The sequence below is a fragment of the Lissotriton vulgaris genome, chromosome 1_1, assembly GCF_964263255.1.
Source record: "Lissotriton vulgaris chromosome 1_1, aLisVul1.2, whole genome shotgun sequence".
NCBI lineage: Eukaryota > Metazoa > Chordata > Amphibia > Caudata > Salamandridae > Lissotriton > Lissotriton vulgaris.
In genome coordinates this window covers 1,983,988,693-1,984,013,857 of record NC_141685.1, presented here as the reverse complement: position 1 = coordinate 1,984,013,857, position 25,165 = coordinate 1,983,988,693, and the positions used below count along the sequence as shown (strand labels likewise).

At 43.8% G+C, this 25,165-nt stretch overlaps 1 protein-coding gene and 1 pseudogene across 4 annotated transcripts in view; one reads left to right on the top strand and one right to left on the bottom strand.

Annotated features, from left to right (window-relative positions):
• The window catches only part of HGF (hepatocyte growth factor), a 479,128-nt gene that overhangs the window by 54,804 nt on the left and 399,159 nt on the right, over positions 1–25,165 (bottom strand). For all 4 annotated transcript variants that reach the window (XM_086919817.1, XM_086919823.1, XM_086919811.1 and 1 more), the window contains one exon: positions 14,249–14,392. In XM_086919817.1, the coding sequence (XP_086775943.1) occupies positions 14,249–14,392 (144 nt within the window). The remainder of the gene's footprint in view (positions 1–14,248; positions 14,393–25,165) is intronic.
• On the top strand, positions 848–1,851 carry LOC147751477 (28S ribosomal RNA; annotated as a pseudogene).

Genomic DNA, 25,165 nt, shown 5'->3' with positions numbered 1-25,165 from the left:
GCAAATCAAAGATCTCCAAAAATGCAACACTGTTAAATTGCATGGCTTTATCGTTGGATGTCGTGGTATTTGGCCTCAATGTAATGATGTTGTTCTAGCTGATTTAGGTCTGCAAATGGCATTTCCATTCAAGAAAAATGTTTGCCTGACTACTTTAATGGACACTCTTAAAATGTGCCAAGTATTCATAGACAATTGAGCTTATACTGAGATTTACACTTTCTTGCAGCACACATTTCACCCTTATAAAGCATAATGTTGTAACATATAGGATTATAGTTGACACAAGAGTTAGTATAGATGTAAAGGTTATAGTTGTGAATTTTTCTAGATGTGCTTTTTCTAATTAGATGTGCAATTTGTAGATGTGTATTTTTGTTTTATATATGTGTGCCTATAACAATGTGGATTTAGTGTGTACATCATACTTATTGAAATGTCTTGAATGATTAATAGGTCTCAAATAATCGTATACACATAACTATTACACATTGATTATTGATGTCCTGCTAATCATATTTTAATTTCTCAGGACTGTTCATAGACAATCTTAAAATTGTTGGAATAGTACTGCAGGGTGTACTATCTCTGGCCTATACGTGATCCCAGTTCCACTGAGGACAGCATTTGTGGCTGTACTCCGGAGCGAAAGAATGTTGTATTGTTGGAAGCAAAACCGAATTGACGCTGATGGGCAGCATAATAACCCAGAATGAGCCAACGAGAGGTGGTACAGATTAGCCAAATACCTCGTCATCTAATTAGTGACGCGCATGAATGGATGAACGAGATTCCCACTGTCCCTACCTACTATCTAGCGAAACCACAGCCAAGAGAACAAGCTTGGCAGAATCAGCAGGGAAAGAAGGCCATGTTGAGCTTGACTCTAATCTGGCACTGTGAAGAGACATGAGAGGTATAGGATAAGGCCGGAGGCCCTCGGGCCGCCCGTAAAATACCACTACTCATCATTTTTTCACTTACCCGGTGAGGAGGGAGGTCGAGCCCCGTGGGGCTCTCGCTTCAGGCTCCAAGCGCCTGGCGCCCGCCAGGCGCGACCTGCTCCGTGGACAGTGGCAGGTGGGGAGGTTGACTGGGGCGGTACACCTGTCAAACGATAATGCAGGTATCCTAAGACGAGCTCAGGGAAGACAGAAACCTCCTGCGGAGCAGGAGGGCAAAAGCTCACTTGATCTCGATTTTCAGTATGAATACAGACTGTGAAAGTGGGGCCTTCTGATCCTTCTGACTTTTTGGGTTTCAAGCAGGAGGTGTCAGAAAAGTTACCCCAGGGATAACTGGCTTGTGGCGGCCAAGCGTTCATAGCGAAGTTGCTTTTTGATCCTTCGATGTCGGCTCTTCCAATCATTGTGAAGCAGAATTCACCAAGCTTTGGATTGTTCACCCACTAATAGGGAACGTGAGCTGGGTTTAGACCGTCATGACACAGGTTAGTTTTACCCTACTGATGATGTGCTGTTGCAATAGTAATCCTGCTCAGTATGAGAGGAACCGCAGGTTCAGACATTTGGTGTATGTACTTGGCTGAGGAGCCAATGGGGCAAAGCTACCATCTGTGGGATTATGACTGAACGCCTTTAAGTCAAAATTCCCCCTAAACCGTAACAATACCGCAGTGCTGTGGAGCCTCGGTTGGCTTGTGCGTTTGAGTTGGGGCCAAGGGATGTCAATGGGGGTTCACATCATTGTTGAATGGTTTGTTAAAGTTTTTACATCATCAAATGCATTTGAATAAAATACTCAAGATCGGCATTCTTACACCATCACACATGATGACAACAGATACACTGTTAAAGCCCTCATTCTCATACTATAGATCTGGGATGTTGTGGCCTTGTTGCTAAAATTAAGATGGGATTCACTTGAAGGTGCTAAACAATATGCCACTGATAACCTTTTCCAACAGAAGACTCACATGATGGGTATCCGATGCAGCTTCTTGAAATGCTACTCCTGCATGTGGGCTTTACAGAGGGTTGTAGGAGAATAGCCATCATCATCAAGTTAGGTCTGCCTTTTTGCCCCTTTTAGGCTGGCATGACTATCCCTGCCCCACTGGCAAACACAATTCTTATGAATTAAGCCCATTGTGTGATACAGGCCACACCGGACTGATAGAGCTTTGTAAGGGGTTTTAATGCAATGATGGATGGAGTGCTGGATTGGTTCCATGTCCCCACCTGCCCTATTCAAAACACACCCATCTTACAGAAGTTGTCAATTATATGGTTATCAGGGTTGTATGGCATCATTGTCCCCATAAAAGGTGCCATTTAACTTTTACTCAGGTGTCCACAGATTCCTTTCTAAGTTATAAAATTTCTTCCTGCTCTAGTTCGAACTACGCACAGCATGAGACACAACCCCAAGCCCGCCTCCCCAGTTTATTCACGGGTGGCACTTAAGGTGGTGTGTATGAGTTGAGATACTCAGGGAGGGAGCTTCTTACTGCGTGAGATGCTGACTGTGAAGCACTCAGGGAATGTAAATGATTGAAGTCATAGAATTTAACTTTCTGAGGAAAAGTTCTTGATACTGTCTTGGACCTGGTGCCTGATTTAAGACATGGTGAATTTCGTTTAACTTGGTACATAGAGGAGATAAGCTGGCAAAGGAATGTAGATCCACTACTTGATGGTTCCAGTGGCCATCACCATAATGGTCTATCTCCCCAAACTCATATTTTAGCTGCAAAACGACCCCTATTATACCCCCCATGTTTGCTTTGCCCAGTTTAGCACTCTACTGTATCAGTTTATATGGAATGAAAAAGCTTCTTTAGTATCTTTGGCTAAGTATTGGAAGATCCCTTTTGATGGAATTCTGAATATAGCAGATGCAGTGTCATAATGTCAACTCTCAGAATTTGTAGTGTTAAATGACTGGTACTATCTCCTGCAATCTGACCTGCCTACACTTCTGAAAGGTGATCTATGGGATGGAATCAGCCTCTCCACTTTTTATATGAAGGCCCGTTATATTAGATATCCCAATGGCTACATCCAAGTCTTGAAACTCTGGCAAGAAGCCCTGTGTACCACTCAAAGAAGGGGTAGGCTCACAGGGCAGAACCCCGTGTGGCTAGGTAGTATGTTGGGGGAGTAAAGATGCAGCTGGGATTAAAGGGTGGGGACAACATTGGGTGTTAGTTGTTTAACCTACTTTGTGCCTCATTTGAATTTGTTGCTCGAGGGAAATTTATCAACAGTTTACTAACATAAGAACTTGCAGGATACTCCCCTATGAAATTAATAACTTTAGGATAGATTCTAGTTTAGAAGTCCCAATCTTTTGACTTTTGTGAGCCCTGATTGAATCACTACAGAGGGCCGGGCAGCGTGTACTAAGCAATTTCTACTATTTGAACCTGAAAACAATACAAAAATATACCAAAACAAGTGTACATCCCACAACTACACATCTGCCGAAACTTAACTAAGAGTGAAGTATTTAATTGACCCTGTAACTAATGTAAATACCACCGAACCAGAATTCTGACCCTTGCTCAAGAAACTTGGAACTAGGGTTTTAGTGTGCACTCTGATGGTGTCTAAACTGAGGGTGTGCCAAGAGCCACCAGAGATGGTTAGCTTGCCTGAAAGATAAGCAAGGGTACTTGTGATAATTTGATTAAAAAAAATAATGCTTCTGCAATGTTTTGTAATAGTATTTGGGGGGCTTCAAATTAATATACATTGCAATGTTACTATATCTGAAAACGAATGATGAATAACATATGATAGAAGTCAATCATTTGGTGATAGGATAAAATGAATACCAATATTTCTAACAGCCTTTTGATAATTTCATAGCTCTAGATCACAAGAGGAATTAGAAGTCAGAGAGACAACTCACAGTTTGTTAATAGGGGTGAATGTTTTCAAGATTTTAGGTCTTGCGTATATTAAATGTTTGGAGTCTATAGCTGAGATGTCAGAATTCAAGAACCTATAACAATAAAGTCTTGAATAAAGGAACACTTAGTGTAATTTTTACTGCCTTATGCAGAGGTGGGTGGAACTCGCTGAGTTTTACATGCCTGAATTCCACACGGGGTTACATAAAAACTATGTTAAATTTTGCAGAGTTCCACCCATTCCTAGTTAACTCCTAAGCCCTGATGTGCTTGCCTCCTCAACACACTCTGGTGGGATGGATGGTGAACTGCACCTGTCTGGTGAGGCAATCAGGCCTCCAAGATAACAACTGATAAATGGGCACAGGCCTGCTGTGCATGACTGAGTGCTCTTGTTTTTCTGTCACATCAAATCACTAAATTGGCTCCAAGTGGCACTCTAAAATAACAAAGAATAAATAGGTTGTGGGGCCAGAGATCTTCAGTTGTGGCCCAAATGAAATCAGAAAAGTTCAAAGCACCACGGTTCCACTTAGATTAGACCACTGGATATAATCACTGAGTCCACAGTCAGTCACAGTGGGGGCCGCTGGCACCACTCCCCAGTGGCATAAGGTAACCTACTTCCCGAGTGATACAAGTCGGTCTGTGATGGGCCAGAGTAATGGGGTGCATAAGGGGCTCTGCCTCTGCCCTGGCCCTTCTAGCCTTTCAGAGGTGCATGCCTGTTGAGTTCTGCTGAGGGGCCAGTCTGACTTGGGGATGGGTCATACCTGCTGCTAATAGTGTTGTATATTTAGAAAGTGGCCTGATGCCTAGCTGCAGCTGCGGCTCATGCTGGTAAGAGCAGTGGAGCTGTGGGGCTGGGTGAGGGGAGATTTTGAGGAATGATGACAAGGAGAAATTAAATCAATAATTAATTTTCCATCATCACCGTCTGTCTAAATCCCCTCTCATCTGGCCCCAGTGCCCCAACGTTTTTACCTGCTTGGGGCGGGGTGCGGCTGCCTAGCTGTTTGTTTGCCCAATGATAGCGTCATTATCGGAAGACCGAAGCTGGCAAATGTTTCACCTTGTGTACTCCGCTGGATTGTTCCAGCAGACAGATAGCAACAGGCTATGGGTGTATGATTATATCTGTCTGTCAGGTGATGGGGAATGTCAACAAATATTTTCAATCCTTTTCAAACAAACACCTTGCACACAATAGTGCAAACCTGCCTTATGGTCAACCACATACTCCTATCAATTAGTCACTGTTCGGTGTGTTCCATAGTGTTCACTGAGCCATCTTCTTTTCCTTTTTCAAAATAATGCGCCCTAATTTCACTCACCAAACAGGTCTACCTCATTGCTAGACTACAAACTCTTTCCAACATCGTATGCTCAAAAGGGGCCTTCTTAACTTATCAGCATTGTACAGAGCTCACTCACAGAAAGTTAACTGAATAGGGTATGGGTAATGAAAAGATACATTCAAAATAGTCTATATCTATAATCTGCCCGAGTGCCTATGAAGTGCATTATTTTCTCCGCTACCTAATCCACACCCCTGTCTCCACACTCAGGTCTCGTCTGGGATCTCCTCTATAAAGCAACTATTTTTGGTGTCCCCTATGTGGAAATAAATAGGCCAGGAGAGCCCAAGTTAAACCATTAGCAAAAGGAGCTATAAGGCCCAGAGCTGGCACATCATTTAATTATCAAGTTAGCAGTCATGGAAAATTTGTTCACAAAAGAATGCATATGCATCCAGACAGTGGCACAATGTGTGCGATTCAAGCCTCGCCTTCTCCTTCTGACACAAGGATTGGCCATAGGAGTGAAAAAGAAGTGAATTAGACTGACAACGAGGCTTGAATACACACACAACACGTCATGTCGGCAGATACACTAGGAGGGGCCAGGGGAACATGGCGGCGGCAGGCTAGCGGCTGCTGCGAGGCTCCGACCCCGAAGCCCTAGTTCGATTTAATATGGGTCTCCTCCTTTACTTTGTAAGCGGAAATTAAGCGGAAAGTGAAACGGGCCATGCTGGATGTATAGGTGAGTGAGAAGCCGTACTTTATTTTCCCTTTCGGATGCACGGCAACTCAGTTCTCTCTCTCACCTTTCTCCCGGGCTCTCCCTGCGCTCACGGACCGAGAGTGACAGCTGAGGCAGCTGAGGCAAACGTCGAGACCACGAATAGGGAGGCGGAAGGAAGGAGAAGGCACTAGGACCTACGCGGACCACTTGGCAGGCCGGATGAAAGAGCAACACGACTGGACTCACGCACGGCGGTACACCAGGGAGCCGTCCACTGGCCAGCTGCATCGGGTCTCAGGTGAAGTGTTACCGTCAGTATCTGGTGTGAGATTTCAGCGTCTTGAGAACGGGCGTTGCAGTTGTGATGTACGACCACAGACAGAGCGGACTGCAGTCCTTGTAAAACCTTGGATAGGCAGCTATAACATTGGGCTTCGAGTGAAGGCTGCCCTATGGTATCGGTTAACAGTAGTCACAAACCGCTCTCATTTCCCTGCCTTTACATCTTGTTGGGATTCTACAGTTTGTATGGATGCAGATAGGGGAATTCCTGTAATACAGCAACTTAACCTGGGAAACACAAGTCCCCCCAGGAAGGAAGACACAGCGAAAGGGCTTTTTTTCAGTTAAGGTACCTGTACTACCTTCCAAGGTGGGAGTAGCTGGTGGCGAGCAGAAAAGCGTCATTAAAAATAGATACCAACTTCGCTCACGAAAGGAACTTAAGATAAAGGGGGTCCTAAATACTGCAGACTTGGCCGAAGCTGGTAGTAAGGGTCCGGAGCCAATCTCACCAGGCAAACAGAGCAGAAAAGGGGGAGCGAAGAGGGGAAAGGATAAAAACTCAAAGCAATCTAAATCTAACCTGCTTAAGGGTACTCCCTCACTTAAGAGCTATTTTAAGATAATGGAACATGCATTGTCTACTAAGGCGGACAACACAGGTATGGATGGAGGGGGTGGAGGGGAATCGAGTTTAAATAATCCAACACAGGTAACAGTTTCCCCGCTTTTAGCTTCCTTTCCCTTGAGTAATAAATATGGGGCTTTGGAATCAGATAACACTCCAGTGATAACGGTGGAAGTGGTCTCCGCAACCAAGGCAATTGATGAAATTGCACAATCTTCAGTTAATCTTCCAAGGGCTACTAATCAAGAAATAGGTCATGGAAGTGAGTTGTCAGAAAACACTACGCAGGATGTTGAACTCCAACTTCTCCGCACAGAGGAAGAAGGAGCTTGTGGAGGTAGCGATTTTTCAGATAAAAGCCTTGGATCTCTACTGCAGTCTTTAAGAGGAGATCTACTAAGTAAATTTGAGACTTCTGAAAAAAAACAACAGCGTCTGCATGATAGATTTGACCTACTAGAGGCAAAAATTGATGGTATCAATACTAGAACTAGTGCACTGGAAGGTAAGGTTTCAACACTCTCAGAGACCTCAATCACTACTTCTAAAGAAATAACAGCCCTGAAGGCCCAGAATCGATCTCTGGCTATGGATCTGGAGAGACTTGAAACCCAATCTCGCCGGAATAATCTGAGGATTTTGAAAATTCCGGAGGGGGCCGAGGTGGAGGACATAAAAGGTTTTGTCTGCAGATTACTGTGGGAAGATATTCTTAAAGATCGCCCAGATATAGACCTAGAAGCGGAAATTCAGAGGGTACATAGAGACCCGTATAGGCTGCACCCGGACAGGAAAGCTCCCAGGAAGATTTTGGTGTACTTCCAAACATACAGTGTGAAAGAACTGATCCTGAATAGATGTTTATCACGCACTTCCCTACACTTTCGAGCTAATCCATATCACATCAGATCTGATATAGGTGGTAAAACTGCTAAAAGGCAGTGGGAGTTAGGGTCTAGGATGCCAGAATTGCGTTCAATGGGGGCAAATGTACAGATGAAATTTCCAGCACTTCTTAAAATCATGTGGAACAATAAAATGTACACCTGCCAATTTCCAGAAGAAGTAGATGCTGTTCTCGATAGAATGAAGGCTCAGGAGAATGAGGCTGAGGAGGAATAGCATAGGTAGAGGTGGTCTAGATGAATTTATATCCTCTGTATCTAGTGTAGGGTAGAGTAAGTCTGTAAGCGGGGGTGCGGGGTGAAGGGCGGGAAAAAGATGAAGGGGGGGAGAAAAAAAAAAAAAAAAAATATTAATAATAATAATAAAATAAAAATATATAAATAAAAGGAAACAAAAAAAACAAAAAAAAACAAACAAATGTGCACCTTTTTCTTTTTACTTTTTTTTCATCACACATATCTATTTAAGAGTTTCTTTTAGAGAGTTTTGCATGAAATGAACAGTAAAGATAGGGGAATGAGACCCATACATATGTTTTTCTTTACCTTAGAGTGGGGCAATCAGGGAACAGGGCCTCCTAGGGCGTTTTCGCCAATTAGGAGGGAAGGGTTCCCCGCAGGGTGGGTGGGTGGGTGTTCCAGGGGTAGGGGAAAAAAAAAAAAAAATGTCCTCAGACACCATAAAAAAGTTTTTTTTCTTTTGATTACTTATCATTCTTATAAGGTATTAAGGTATGTTATCAGCCACATCAAAAATTTAAAACTAGAGTATGCAAGCTAGCCAAACAATAATCCTCTCCTGGAATGTGAATGGATTAGGGAGTTATAAGAAACAATTTAATGTTTCCCATTTCTTAGAAAATGCCAGAGCATCACTAATCCTTTTGCAGGAGACTCATTTGGAAGCAAATAAATGCAGAGATGTTTTTATAAAACATAAGTGGGTTCAGGAAATCTTTTGTTCTAAACAATCGGGTACCACTAGGGGGGTGGCAATTATTATTCGTGCCAATAAAGGAATTGTTGTCCATGATTGGGCTACAGATCAGTCAGGGCGGTGGTTGGCGGTAGTGGTATCAGTGGGCCCTGTCAAACTCCTATGTGGGGTTTATTATGGCCCAAATGAAGACAATCCATGCTTTCTTCATAAACTAGCAAGTTATTTATTACAATTTCAAATTCCTATAGTGCTAGGGGGAGACTTTAACTTGCTACTGGATGCAGATCTTGACCGCACTTCAAAGTCTAGATACAACTGCCCAAAAAAATCGATTTGTACGCTGCAAAATATTATTAAGGAGTATGCATTGTGCGATGCCTGGGGAGTCAAACATGGCTCCCAGAGAGAGTATTCGTTTTACAGCAAAAAAAACCATCAGTTCTCCAGGATAGATTATTTTCTGCTGGATCGAACGATGTTATCAAATATTCATTCTATTGTATATATCCCGAATGGATTATCAGATCACTCCGTGGTTAAGTTGTGCATTAGCATTCAAAAAAGGAACCCACTAGAGTACAGGTGGACTCTGGATAGGACTATTTTATTGAAAGCTGATTTCAATACTAGCACCAAGAAAAGTATAAGAGAGTTTTTCTTATTTAATAATGATTCAGCCCCAAATCGAACCATATGGGACGCCCTTAAATCTTTCTTGAGAGGAATATATGGCTCCCTAATGGCCCTAAATAGAAGGCTAATTAAAGAAAAAGATATAAACAATCTCAACCTAATTAAAATAAAAGAGCAGCAACTTCTACATGCCATCTCTAATGATCGAACTGAAATATCGAGGCTGGAAAAAGAATTAAATGACTTACAAACTAATCACAGACTATGTTCCGAAAAGATACTAAGAGATAAATGGGAGGTAAGCAAGTTGCGTAATTTTGAATATGGGGAGAAATGTGGATCATTACTTGCCTGGAAAGCCAGAGCTGACAGGTCCAGAAACAACATTAAAACTTTAATACAACGAGGAACTGGTGCAGTTCTAACTGAGGACGAAGACATTAAAGAGGAGGCCAGATCTTTCTAATAAGATCTTTATCGGGAAAGAGTGAATACTTCATCGGAAGAAATAGATAATTTAGACATTCTGAGGAATCTAACTCATTTAAGTAATGAAGAAGTGGCCTTCTTAGGAAAAGAAATTACTGAGGGTGAAATTAGATCTCAAGTCGAAAGAATGGCAAGAAAGAAAGCTGCGGGTCCAGATGGGCTCCCAACTGAAATCTATAAGGATAATTTGGATGAATTTATTGTTCCAATGCTTAAACTCTTCAATGAAATTTTCATCCAAGGTCAGCAAATTCCATCTTCTTGGCTGGACGCAACCATCTCATTAATTGCGAAGCCAAATAAAGACCCACAAAAAATAGAATCATACCGACCCATATCTTTACTGAACTCAGACTTAAAAGTTTATTCAGGTATCTTGGCAAACAGGCTCGCTAAGGTGATCAAATCCATTATACATCCGGATCAACGCGGATTTATCCCGGGCAGACAACTGAATGAACTTACATTTCAGGCAATCGGAGCTATTGATTATGCAGTTCAAAACAAAAAACCTTTGGCCATAGTCGCAATAGACGCTGCGAAAGCGTTTGACCAAGTAAACTGGAAATATCTATGGTCAACGATGAAGAAATTTGGTTTTCCTGAAATTTATATTAAAAGTGTGGTGGCTTTATATAGAAGTCCCAGGGCTAAGATTTTGGTCAACGGAGGACTGTCAGAATGGTTCAGTGTTGGTAGAGGAACAAGGCAAGGATGTCCCTTGTCTCCGTTGTTGTTTGATGTCTACATTGAGCCTTTTGTCTGTTCTTTAAGGCAGGATACTATTATTTCTTCGTTTAAAATTGGTGAATTATCAATTAGGACAGCGTTATACGCAGATGATCTTTCAAACCCCCTCGAAGCAATTCCGAGGTTATTCTGGCTCGCGGAGAGCTTTGGCTTGGTCTCAGGTTACACTATTAATAAGGAGAAAACCGAGGTAATGTGTTGGAATAATCCACTCCCTATTCCAGAAGCCAAATGCAAGATGAGATATCTAGGTATTTATTTAACCCAGAATATAGATGATACTCCGAAGGTTAGTTGGGAAACTGTGATAAAGGAGATCAAAAAACTTCTCTCTAGATGGAACGCTTTACCCTTAAATATCTACGGCAGAGTGAATCTTGTTAAAATGATCATTCTACCTAAGGTTACGTTTTTGTTTAATTCTATTCCTTTAGTTTTCAGTAGAAAAGATATTCTTAATTTACAAGGTAGAATAGGGTCGTTTATTTGGGCAACAAAATCTCCAAGGATAGCTTGGAAGAAGCTAAGGAGAGGGCTAAAATTAGGCGGTTTAGCTCTCCCTGACTTAATATTTTATTGCTATGCTTTCCAGCTTAAAAACTTTAGGATATTAGCTAATAGATTGGATTTTACTTCAAATAGTTTACTATTCCAGGCTATGCTACAGGATCTCCCTTTTGGTACTGATTACTTTCTGTTCAAATTTGGTGACAAAAATTTTTTCAAAAAAGTCAGGCTGAAAGTTTTAAAGGCTGCTTTATACTATTGGTCGCAGATGTGTAGGTTGCTGTGTATTCAATATTACCATCAATACTCCCCAATTTGGGACTCACCAGGCACCCCAGAGTGTTTATTGGATCAACTGGCTCTCCCTTTAAAAAGAGCTGGCCTCTTGAAATGGGGGGACTTATGTGATGAATCGAAAGTTTTAAAGTGGGAATTTCTTGAGGGTGTAACTGGAGGGACATTAACGAGGTTTAAGTTTTATCAACTATCGGCCTGGTGGGGAAGCCAAAATTGGGTCTCAAATGACGAGGAATCATTCTTAGAGTTATATAGTAATTCTAGAGAAATAAAAAGGGAAACGGCACAATGGTATAATATATTACTGAACAATAAAGACAATTTGGAAACAGAAATTACGAATATATGGGACCCCTCCTCAGTCCAGATAGAGGAGGAAGTAGAGAAATTATGGATTGATTCCTTTTCTTTATCCCAAAAGATAATTAAACCTTCTAATTTAAGAAGGAATCATTTATATACATTGCACAGAGTGTATTGGACCCCAGCGAAACTCTCTAGGATCTCTGGGATGCAATATTTTTGTCCTAGGTGCAATCTAATGAGCGCAAACGATATTCACATGTTCTTTGAATGTCCAAATATAGCTAATTTTGGGAACAATTGTGTAAATTCCTAGAAGAGGTATTGTCGGTTCCAATTCAATGTTCACCCAGATTGGTTTTTTTTGGTCTAGTGCCTAATTATGTGTTCAACAGTAACTTGTCACAGTTTATTTTTTATGTTATGACCATTGCTAGAAGAGAGATCTGCAAAGCATGGAAGTCTGCATCCCCCCCGAAATTCGCAGATTGTCTTAAATACATCGTGGCGGTGAGTAAATTTGATATTTTATGTGGGGGTGACAAAGCTGTCAGGTTGTGGTCAGCATTGAATGCCTGGATTGAAAAGTAACAATAGTCCAATGATTATGCCAGAGGTAAGTGGTCCTGTCCTTCCTTAGTTGCAAGAACCAATCTGAAAGGAAGTTGGACGGGTAACGACCATTCCTCTGGGCAATCTTCTATAGCTATCCACAAACACGAGGGCTGGAAAGGATAGTTTGTGACAGTGGCTTGAAGAGCGCCTATTTTAGAGAAGTCATTAACTGGTGGCATATATGAGGACAAAAAAAACAAAAAAAAAAAACACGTCATGTCACAGGGATAACCATGCCAGTGCTGATTAATTACCACAATTGAAATAAGTAATTCCATGTTACAAGAGTAAAGCAGAATTACTAAAGTCCTCCAATTCCGCTGGCAGAATTAAAAATTCCACCCACCCCTTGTCCTATGCCCTCACTTATAATCTCAGGACACAACAAAAGTCCATATGAAATTTCTAACAGTGTATTTAAGGAAATTATTCTTCCTCAAGGTTCAATTACAGTTTTGAATATATACTAATAATGATAATAATATTGATGATGATGATTATAATAATTATATTAATGTACAGTTATTAATAGGTATTGTCGTTAAGGCTAATTCCATACATATGCTACAAGAGACTAGTCTATCTAATCTATTCATTATCTTCTTTGTTTTGCATTCTCCTACTAATTAATCCCCATCATACACCTTGGGCCAGATGTACTACTATATTTTACGATCGCAAACGGGAAATCGGTCTGTTTGTGACGGCAAATTTGACCTGCAAAATGTACAGACCCTATTTTGTGAGTCAATGGCTCGCAAAATAGGGTTTGCGACTTGCTATTAGGAAGGGGTGTGCCAAGGGCGTCCCTTCCTAATAGCGAGTCTCACTTAAATGTATGACAGTTTTGCAACTACAATTGCGGTCTCAAAACACTCGTAGTTTACCACCTACTTCAAGTAGGTGGTAGGCCACTTGCAAATGGGAAGGGGTCCCGATGGGACCCCTTCCCCTTTGTGAGTTTTTGCGAAAATGTATTTTAAGAGAAGGCAGATGTCCCACGGACCACGGCCTACTCTTAAAAAAATTAACAGAAACATTTCATTTTTCTTAGTAAATGCATCCCATTTTCATTTGAGGAAAATGGGCTGCATTTGAAAAAACCTGTTCTATTTAAAAAGCAGTCACAGACATGATGGCCTGCTGACCCCTGAAGGCCACCATCCCTGGGAGTGCAAGACATTACTAAGGGGTTGCAAATTGCACCTGCCTCATGAAAATTAAGGAGGCAGGCAATTTGTGCCCCCCCTAGAATTTGCAAACAGTGTCGGTTGTAAATTCCTTATTTGCGAGTTACAAATGATGCAATTTGCGACTCGCAATTTGATAAGGTTGTACATCTGGCCCCTTAACTCTAATTAGGGCTACTGCTTCTTTTTGTTTCACTACCTGACCTTGTTGCCACCTGAAAGAAGGATCCAAGAATGAAGTTGCAATTAGGTGCGTGCTGTTACTGAGTATCCTTGAGTGATTTGACAGAAGGATGCACAATAGGATTTTCTGTTACCAAGACTACTGAATTAACCCCATATTGGAATAGAAACAGTGCCTTTCCTTCAATAGTTTACATATCACCTTATTTGTTATACATGGACGAAAAAAAACATTAGCTTTCATCCCACATCAGTGCTGAATTTCTTGACTCTCCTTTCTAAAGCAAACCTTCACTGCTGAGCCACTGTAAAAGTTTGAAAGAAGGGTTACCATAGGAGCTCAAGCATACTCAACTATGTACTTTTGCAATTTCTGGTTTATCACAAAGTTAGAGGTGGTTATAACATATTGGTTAACGGTATTAGCCGCATTAGGATTACAACAGCCACAACAGTTTAAGTTTATGGTGTAACATGCAAAGATTTCTGATCTATTTCCACAATCAGAAAGATAATTTACATTGTTCCATGGTCGTTCAGTGATGATATATTATGAAAAAGCAATTGATTTTTTAATTTAGCGAATGTTGGCAATAATTTAAGTATGCAAGAAAATCACACCTGGAAAGTTTCAGCAAAACCAAATTTGATCCCTTTGGTCCGAACACCAGCTGGGAGATATTCATAACTTGTTTGTTCTTCTCATCTCTTCCATAAATATTGTGCACTCCAAGCCATGCTTCATAATCTTTTAAATCAGCATTCCTGTGTGAGACACATTGATTAGCATGTGTGTAACAAATTTACTTAAAGCAACACATAGATCATATTATATGTTGCCATACAAAGACAAAAGCGAATGCATTCATTTTGTGCACAAATAGATTTAATGCTAACAAAGAAAAATAACCCCTTTAATTATAAGTACTCTCATCATTTCTAAGGACTCTATAGCCTCACTAATCTCTACATGTCTAATGTTTGTTCAGATTATATCAATCACATTTCTCAGTGTATCTTCCGATTAGATAGAAAAACATTCTTTTTTTGTGTAATGTCCCTGAAAATGTACTTCACCTTGTTTCATTTCTGAAAGTACATGTCATATAAAAGTATAGAAAAATGTGGGTTGAAAACTTGTCCATAGTAATCTTTCTTTATGTACCCTTGTATTTTATGTATTGTTTAGGGAAGATAATAGCCTCTACTCTATCACAACCTTCCATAGGTAAGATTGCTCTTAACCCCTTGTGGGTTAGACTTTAACACCTACCTGGGGTAACAATGTTCTTAAATCTTAAAACTAATGATCATATGCCAATTGAGGATAATGTTGGCTAAATTCCTTGATGGGTATGTCTCTTGTAAAGGTGTGGATTAATTTATGCTTTTGACTGCAGCATTAGCTCTGACCATACAGGTGGATATCCAAGTAGGTTGGATGTAGTATTTTCAGTAAATATTCATAATTTACTAAAATCAATGGAATGGGAAACAACCTTTACAACGCAACTTTTACAACGTACTACCATTACAATGAAACTTTTACAACGCAACATCCATTACAACGCATGCATTTACAACGCAGCCATTACAATGCATGACACTACAACACACACCACTACAACGCATGCCATTACAACGCAGTCATTACAACGCATACCATTACAACGCATAGCATTACAACACATAGTACCCTTATACTATCCAACACTTACCCTACTGTTGCACCCCCTGGAGTTAGAATAGTAATTTTAACCCCTACACTATCCAACACTTACCCTACTGTTGCACCCCCTGGAGTTAGAATAGTAATTTTAACCCCTACTCTATCCAACACTTACCCTACTGTTGCACCCCCTGCAGTTAGAATAGTAATTTTTACCCCGACACTATCCAATACTTACCTTACTTGCAATGTAATGTTATGCGTTGTAATGGTATGCGTTGTAAATGTAGTATGCGTTGTAGTGGAATGCGTTGTAAAGGTAGTTTCAAAGAATTCATTGTAATGGCATGCGTTGTAATGGTATGCATTGTAATGGATGTTGCGGTGTAAAAAATGCGTTGTAAAGGTAGGCGTTGTAAAAGTATGCGTTGTAACGTCATACATCCCAATGGAATACATAACCTTTAATACATATGATGTGCCATATTTTTCCTACTCTGCCATTCGTTTACTTAAATATGGTCAAATGTTAGGGATTTTTCGCAACATAGCAAGTTGAAACTAGCCTACTGATATTGCACCCCATATATTTTCTTGCAAGCAAATAGCTGTTGGAACAGGCAATGTTAGAAATAATAGCAAGGGTATGAAGCAGAGACAGATTATGAAAAAGGGAATAAGTGTGGTTAGATTCAATCTAGTGTAGGAGGTCTCAAGTGACAAGATTTCAGGCCATGGTACTACAAATGAAACTGTAGTGAATGATCTACAAATTAGTCATGTTAAAGGCTCACAAGGCCAAACAAGTTTTATTTATCTGCCTATGCTACCTGTCCCATTAAATCCACCTGCTGGATCATTTACTGTATACAACAAAGGGAGTTGAAAGACTTTTGAAGAAAGCTGGGGAAGATTCTACCGCTACGGTTCAGAGAAATTCACTTGGCTGTGAATCCTTTATCTGTACTTTGTGGACATATGCTTCTATGAACCAGCTGCCAAATAGATCTCTTCTGCAGGATATGTTCTACTTGGTTCCATAACTACTACTTTTCATGTCTAAAGATTTAAATTCGGAAAACCCCATGCTCTATGTTGAAAAATATGTTACCAGCATAGATTTTTCAACCATCTACTCAGCAAAAATGGTCTTGATTAATGCTGATGGGCTGCGGGGAATGGGTGTAGGTGTAGTTTCGAATCAATTGGGGGTTTCTAATGAGGAAAGAGTGACCCGGACAATGACTCAATATATTTCATGGCAAAAAAATCAGATGCAAGGCCAAAGAGCTTTAATTACAAAAACAGAGAAGGTGCAGGTAGTCAGCGACTGGTCTAAATTGAAAGAAAACTATAAACTAAAAGGCCTTTATCAACTAGAAAATACTTCACCGGGGCTACCTACAGATTTAGTAAATTCATCTAGATCTACGTTTCACACAGACACAGAATGGGGATTTCCCACTACCCCTGAAACTATGCTATGGCAGAGTAGGGACCTGCAGTGGGGAAAGATGAGGGGGGAAGTAAGTTAAACACATTAAAAATAATGAATTGGAAAAAAAGATATCTGTTGCCTACAAGGGGGGGCATCAGTTAGTATGGAAGCTCGTATGGAAGAATATATTACACCTTAGGGGGCCTAGTTACCTGGGTGTTCTTAAAGCCACAAAACTCTGCTGAACACACCCCAGTATTCAGTATGCCCTTTAATTGTAATTGCATTTATATAGTGCTTACTACACCTGACGAGGCGTCAAAGGGTTTTTTTGGCGAGTACCATGCTTCTTCCGCACCCAAAAGGATTAGTGTTGAATTAGTATAGTGAAATAAGAAATTTATTTGATTTGAGGACATGTTAGTCTGTTATTTGGATTGAGAAGGATAGTGGATATATAGAAGAGGGGAAGGATTGCATTTATATAGTGCTTGCTACCCCTGTTGAGGTGTTGAAGTGCTTTTCAGCGAGTAGCATGCTACTGTGGAACCAAAAAATTATTTGTGGTGAATCACTCTGGGGAAATATAAAATTAATTTGAGCGGTGGACATATTAGTCTGTTATTGGGGTTGAAAAGGATAGTGGAGGGATGGAAGAGGGGTTTGTAATTATATAGTGCTTGCTACCCTTGATGAGTGGCTGAAGCACTATTTGGTGAGTAGCACAGTACTGTGGAACTCAAGAAGGATTGATGGTGAATTAGTGGAGGGAAATATGAAATTAATTTGATTTGAGCAGTGGACATGTAAGCCAGTTATTTTGATTGTAAAAGTATAGTGAAGGGGTGTAGAAGAGGGAAGGGTTGGCATTTATATAGCCCTTGCTACCCCTGATGAGTGCGACTTCAGAACCCAAACAGGATAAAATAGGGAATTAGTATAGGAAAATATGAAATTAATTTGGAGTTGTTGGTCTGTTTTTTGGATTGAAAATAAATAGTAGGGGGATAGAAGAGGGAAGGGTATAGAACGTTTTTTGTTTATTTTTGTTTTGGAGTTCGTAGCAGTAGGAGGGGGTTTAGGAAGAGTAAAGGGGAGGTGGAGGGGGAATGGTCAGAGGGAAAGGTTTAGAAAGGCTTGTTAGGGAGTTCTGAATAGTAAAAGAGGTATGAGATGATGCAAGGAAGGTTAGAGGAGGGAAGAGTCTAGAAAGGGTTATTTTGGGGATCACAGTAGTGGTATGGGTTTTGGGATTAATGAAAGATTAGAGGTACAGGATATATTGAGAGAGGTATAGGGTAAGAAATAGGGTGGTGCATTGGAAAGAGTAGTACGATGAGGTTTGAGATGAGTCAGAGTGGAGGTAGAGGATATACTGTGAGAGATATACGGTGAGATATAGGATATGCTGAATTAAAAGCAAAGTAATAAATATGAAGATACATAAGTACATGGAAGGTATATATGTAAAGAAAGGTAATATATGTAGATTAAAGTATCATGCAATAAACTCAAATTTTCAAGTGTTGCTGTACTCTAAATTAAAAATGTATTATTTTTTTTTGTAATTCAATAGTAAAGCAGTTGTGGATAAAAATGTATGTTTAAATATTTATTTCTGAAGTCACTTATATACTCATTAAAATTGAATAATGTAAATATAAGTAATATGCACATTTGTTAAGCATAACTAATGGAAAGGGGCGACCATTCGGTCCCCCCGAACGTATGGTGGAGTACCACGATCCCCCCGGGAAGCCATCTTGGGCGGGAGGCGGGTCTCGGCTGGTATGCCCGAAGCGGCGTAGCCGGGGCGCGCCTTTTTCCCGCCCGAGAGTGGGTTGTCCTAGACACTGACGCGGCCGGCCACGCCCTCGGAGGCAGGCGGGGGCGGGTTTACGCCCGCCCTGAAGACGGATAAAAGGAGCAGAAGCCAAGAAAGCATCCTCTTGTTCCTGTGCTCTGAAGCTGCACCTCCCCGCTGCACGTGAGCTCGAGACGGAACGAAGAGCCAATTTTGAGCGTTGTAATCTTTCTTTTTGTTTTACAGATATTCCGTCTGAGAATGCCCAAGAAAGTCGGGAAGCGGGTCAGTACCGATCAGATGCTCCGCATGCTCATGAAGGAGGTAGCCGATTTGAAGAAGCAGGTGGCGGCTAAGGACGGGGAGGGAGGACCGAAACGGCCTTTGCCAGGAGCAGTCCCCGGTGGGAGAGGCAAGAGGTCCAGAAGGGGGGCACTCGGGGGGGGAAACCCCGGTTCCCGATACCCCACTTGAGGAGCCAACCCCGACGCCGAAAGAAGGGAATCCGATCCCCGTGGTGGTCACCCCCGTGAACGGGGAGGATATGCCTCCCGAGTTAGCGGGCAATTGGCAGCGTGGTTGGGAAAAAATAGCGAGGGCACCACGGCTGACGACGCCCGCGCAGTAATGAGGCAACTGCGGGAATCTAGGGAGGCTGCGAAGGCACCATCTTCTGTTAACGCATCAGGCCCAGGTTCGGTGGCAGATGCAGCGTCTGGTTCAGGTAAGCGGCCATTGCCGATTGCGGGGGAGGGGTCTGTACCTTCACGAAGGGAAAAGGTGGCTCAGCATGTTCCACTGGAAGTTAAGGAAAAGATTTGGGCAAATAAGTATGTGAACATTTTTTCTTTACTTACCGATCATTACGAGATGGAGCATGTAAAAAGCCAAAAGGAGCTCATGCATCCGAGTGTTTGGCGCGCAAAAATGGCCGCCTTTAAGGTTGACGAAAACATTGGTACTTGGGGCAGGGCATGGGGCATTTTTACCTCCATCATGGGAGAGCGCAGGCCCGAGTTGTTGACCGAGTTGCCAATTTATCAATCACGTATCATGGAGTATTCCGTAGCATATGGGGGCAATCAGTGGTTCTGCTATGACAATCTTTTTAGAAAAGCTAAGGAACACGACCCGATTTTGACTTGGGATTGTTACGACTCCGTGTCATGGCAAAAAATGGAGAGTACAGGAATGTTGAAGGTACCATTGTTAGGGAGTAACGGGGGGAATCTTCCCGCCAAAACTCTGGGACACCCTTTCGGACGGGTGCAGGTAACGAGTACCACTCGAAGCCGAGTGGCAACACAGGTAAAAGGGGGATCTGTTGGATTTTTAACAGAGGGAAATGTACAAGGCCCCAGGGGTCATGCAAATTCAGACATGAGTGTGGGGGGTGTGGGCAGCCATCCCATCCTGAGTCCATGTGCAGAGCCAAAACGGGTGATAACGGTGGTAAGGGAGGCGCCAAACAGGTCTGATATAGTCCGAGGGGCGCCTTTACCTACCCCGATTGATACCATGGCAATGATTCCTTGGCTCAACGAATACCCGGATCATGCTTCCGCTGGGGTGTTGCGAAACGGGTTTTCATATGGTTTCCGCATCCCAGTGGGGGATTTTCAAGGTGTAGCAAATTGTAAGAATCAACTGTCGGTCTTGCAGCACACGGCGGTGGTACAGGTAAAGATTGGGAAAGAGGTGACTCGAGGTCGCGTCGCCGGTCCATTCGATTTGCCACCGGTTGCTAACTTTGTTTGTTCCCCTCTAGGGGTGGTCCCCAAGAAGGACCCGGGTGAGTTTCGGCTGATACATAACTTGTCGGCCCCACGTGGTCTTTCCGTGAATGACGCGATAGACCTGGAAGTGTGTTCGGTGCGGTATGCATCTTTCGATGAGGCCGTTGCCATGTTGAATCGCCTGGGGCCCGGGACGCTGATGGCAAAATCGGACATCGAGTCAGCGTTCCGGTTGCTCCCGGTACACCCAGACGATCAGCGTCTCCTTGGTTTTCAGTTTCAGGGTCGCTATTACATGGATAGATGCATGCCAATGGGGTGCTCGATTTCCTGTGCCTATTTCGAGAAGTTCAGTTGTTTTCTGCAATGGGTATTCACAAGGAAGACAGGTTTTCAACATGTTATGCACTATCTCGATGACTTTCTGTTTTTGGGGGCAGCCGGGGATCCTGAGTGTGGACAGGCTTTGCATGAATTTCGTGTCTTAATGAATCAATTCGGTGTGCCATTGGCACCAGGTAAGACTGTGGGTCCCTCGACCTTGCTCGAGTTTCTGGGAATCGAGCTCGACTCGGTAGAAGGTTGTTTTCGATTACCCAAGGAAAAAGTGTTAAAATTCAGGTTATCCCTTGAGACATGTATTCGTGCAACAAAAGTAAACCTGCATCAATTGCAACAGGTGGTGGGTCAGTTGAATTTTGCCCTGAGAGTGATGCCAATGGCGCGCCCCTTTTCCCGTTCGATTGCACAAGCCATGGTCGGCCTGAAGGAAGGTCATCATCGCACGAGGCTCTCGGCAGAGGTTCGCCAGGACATGCGCATTTGGTTGGCATTCCTGGCGGATTTCAATGGTCGAGTTGTCTGGAACAGGCCGGCGATGTCCTCCGAAGAGCTGGGGCTGTGGACAGATTCGGCGGGGAGTATAGGTTTTGGTGCCATATTTGGCGCACAATGGTCGGCTCAAAAATGGCCGGCATGGTGGCACGAGTGCGGTTTGACAAGTAACATTGCTTTTCTCGAACTTTTCCCTATTTTGGTGGCACTGAAAACTTGGCCCGAGGGGTTCCGTGATCACTCTGTGGTGTTCTGGTCTGATAACATGACCGTGGTTGAGTGTATCAATAGTCAGGCAGCACGATGCAAATTGATTCTGAGACTGCTCAAAGAAATTGTGTTGTTATGCATGCAACTGAATGTACTGTTTAGGGCAAGACATGTGCCGGGGGTGATGAACCAAGCGGCTGATGCGCTTTCTCGTTTCCGTATGCAGGCCTTCTGGGGTTTTCTGCCCACAGCGGACCCGGTGGCGGCACCCTTTCCCGAAGCTCTCTGGTCTCTCGGTGCCCCGAACTACAAAACCTCGTGGGAGAGAGTTTAGCACCCAGGACGAGGAAGGCATATGAAGGGGCGTTCCGTTCCTATTGGGCCTTTTTGGGTACTGCTAGGGGGGAACTTTGGGGTCAGGAAGAGTTTGTAGTGAAATTTCTGCTCTCCTTACATCGGGCGGGCAAATCAGTAGCTACGGCCCAGAGGCATCGGGCCGCCATTTCCTTTATGGCAAAGGCTCATGGGATCCAGGACCCGACAGCGTCTTTCGTTGTGCAGAAAGCGCTACGTGGGTGGCAACGCCTTGAGGGTCGCAGATTAGATGAGAGGCACCCGATAGGTCTGGATAGGCTGACCCTCTTATGGTCCGTACTCCTGGCAACGTGTTCATCCCAGTACGAAGCAGTGTTGTTCCGAGCCGCATTTGCACTAGCATTCCATGGGGCTATGCGGGTAACGAATTAGTGGCGAGGAACAAGCGGGATACGATGGGGGGATTGTGCCGGGAGCACATTCAGGTCAGGGGGGAGACGATGACGGTCTCGTTTGTTAGGTCCAAATCCGATCAGGGTGCAATCGGGGACTGCGTAATCATTCAGAGGATCCCCGGTTCTTCCATGTGCCCTGTGGTGTGCGTAGAGAAATACTTAGCGCAGAGGGTGGCAGCATGGGGGGGGACCTTGTTGCGACACGCTGACGCCACCCCACTGACGAGGTTTCAGTTCCAGAGGGTGCTTGCGATGTCGATTTCGGCCGCGGGCTTGAACCCCGGCGAGTTCGGGACCCATTCCTTTCGGATAGGGGCTGCTACTGAGGCTACAGCCAAGGGTCTGAGTGTAGAGGAAGTAAAACGTGTGGGGCGTTGGTCCTCGAACTGTTATAAAAGGTATGTGCGCTTGCACATGTTGTGAAGCTGTAATGATATACTCACGCTTCTTGTTTTTGTTTGGTTTTCAGTTGCGCAAGCTTACGAAGCGGGGCGGACTGTGCAGTCGACCCGACACCTGGGGACCAGCGGTCAGACATCACCGACTGCGAAAAAGGAGGTGTGGGTCGTGGGCCACTCATACGTGAGGCGTGCCGCGGACGTATTCAAAGCAGGTGATATGATTCACGTGGCTGGGGAATACGGGTACAGGGTGTCCTTCTACGGAAAGGGCGGGCTCTGTATTGACCAGTTTCAATCCTTTTTCGAGGGTTTGTTAGGGCGGACAAGGTCACCGCCGTCTATAATCATAGTCCATCTTGGGGGCAACGATCTGGTGGCCACTGGTAGACGACTTCTTCTTGAGGCAATGCTTTCCACAGTAAGTTGGTTGGCTAGAAGAGTTCCAGGGTGCACAATCGCATGGTCCCATATGATCCCACGGAAAGTGTGGCGGGGGGCTATTTCGGTTTCTGCTCTGAATCATTCCGTAAGGAAAATAAATAACAAAGTGAGTAGATTGTTTCGTTCAAGTACACTGCATTCTGTTTCGCATGGTTGTATCAAAGGGGACAGTATGTATTTGGGGGACGGGGTTCATTTGTCCCGGGTGGGGAATGAGTTACTCATAGGAGACCTCATAGCTTGGTTGAAGGGTTTGAAACATGACCTTTAGGCAGGAGTGGGGGGTCCGGATAGCCGGTCAACTATCAGGGCCTGTGGCGGTAAGGTCATGATCGGTGAGCAGTAATTGGAAGATCCCTATGGGGGGGCGTCACCCATTACGGATGGGAGCGCTCGGGGGAGGTGGCCAATTGGCCCCTCAACGGGGAGGCGGTCCCGTCTAAGGATAGGCCGCCGGAAGGAAAGGAAAGGTGGTCAAGGCCCCTTCCTGGATAGGAGGGGCTACGGGCCCTCCTGGGGAATTTCCCGGGGCCAGGACATCTGCGACGGCAGATGGGTAAGTTGTGTGGGGTGCGGGAGGGGGTTTACGCTACCTTTTAGACACCTCACACGAGTCCTCGAACGACCGTTAAATGGCGTCGAGTTCATTGGGGCCCCCGTCAAGTCCAAGGGAAATTGGTAGATGCACTTGAGGTACGCCTCTGTGCGGTCGCTCCCCTCACAAGTGAGGGTGGTATTTCTGGTTTAGGGATCTGACACCGGTTACGACCTTGCCGTTGGCCCTTAACGTTAGGATGTACAATTTCAAGTCAAATGTTTTGTAGGATGTTAGTTCGGCTAGGAGAACCTTTGTATTAGAGATCTGTTAAGGTTAGCCAAACATCGTAATGTGGAAATGAAATTGTACATAATATGAAACTGTTATTTTAATGTTTTGATTTTGTTTCATATTTTAATAAATACGGCCGGGAAGGGTAACTCCCTTCCCGCCTTCCAAAAGTTCAAGAACTGTTTCCGGTTTCCCAATTCTTGGGGATTGTGTTGAGAGGGGGTGGCGGGTATCTCAGCCATATGGAAAGGGGCGACCATTCGGTCCCCCCGAACGTATGGTGGAGTACCACGATCCCCCCGGGAAGCCATCTTGGGCGGGAGGCGGGTCTCGGCTGGTATGCCCGAAGCGGCGTAGCCGGGGCGCGCCTTTTTCCCGCCCGAGAGTGGGTTGTCCTAGACACTGACGCGGCCGGCCACGCCCTCGGAGGCAGGCGGGGGCGGGTTTACGCCCGCCCTGAAGACGGATAAAAGGAGCAGAAGCCAAGAAAGCATCCTCTTGTTCCTGTGCTCTGAAGCTGCACCTCCCCGCTGCACGTGAGCTCGAGACGGAACGAAGAGCCAATTTTGACCCACCCACCAGCCCCTGAGGACAGCGAGTTGTTTTGAATAAAGTTTGGATATGGTAACTCTTTTCTTGCAGGTTGTGATGATTGTCGTGAAATTTTTGAATATGCAATAAAGAATGGTTATTTTCAGTATGTTTTGCAAATAAAGTAATTTTGCACTAGGATTGATCAGTATTCATGCTTGTAATAAGTTATGTTTGTTTTGTAATCTTAGTAAGTTAGGTAGAATTGTCGTATTTATTTTGGTCGGGCGGTAAGGTCATGATCGGTGAGCAGTAATTGGAAGATCCCTATGGGGGGGGCGTCACCCATTACGGATGGGAGCGCTCGGGGGAGGTGGCCAATTGGCCCCTCAACGGGGAGGCGGTCCCGTCTAAGGATAGGCCGCCGGAAGGAAAGGAAAGGTGGTCAAGGCCCCTTCCTGGATAGGAGGGGCTACGGGCCCTCCTGGGGAATTTCCCAGGGCCAGGACATCTGCGACGGCAGATGGGTAAGTTGTGTGGGGTGCGGGAGGGGGTTTACGCTACCTTTTAGACACCTCACACGAGTCCTCGAACGACCGTTAAATGGCGTCGAGTTCATTGGGGCCCCCGTCAAGTCCAAGGGAAATTGGTAGATGCACTTGAGGTACGCCTCTGTGCGGTCGCTCCCCTCACAAGTGAGGGTGGTATTTCTGGTTTAGGGATCTGACACCGGTTACGACCTTGCCGTTGGCCCTTAACGTTAGGATGTACAATTTCAAGTCAAATGTTTTGTAGGATGTTAGTTCGGCTAGGAGAACCTTTGTATTAGAGATCTGTTAAGGTTAGCCAAACATCGTAATGTGGAAATGAAATTG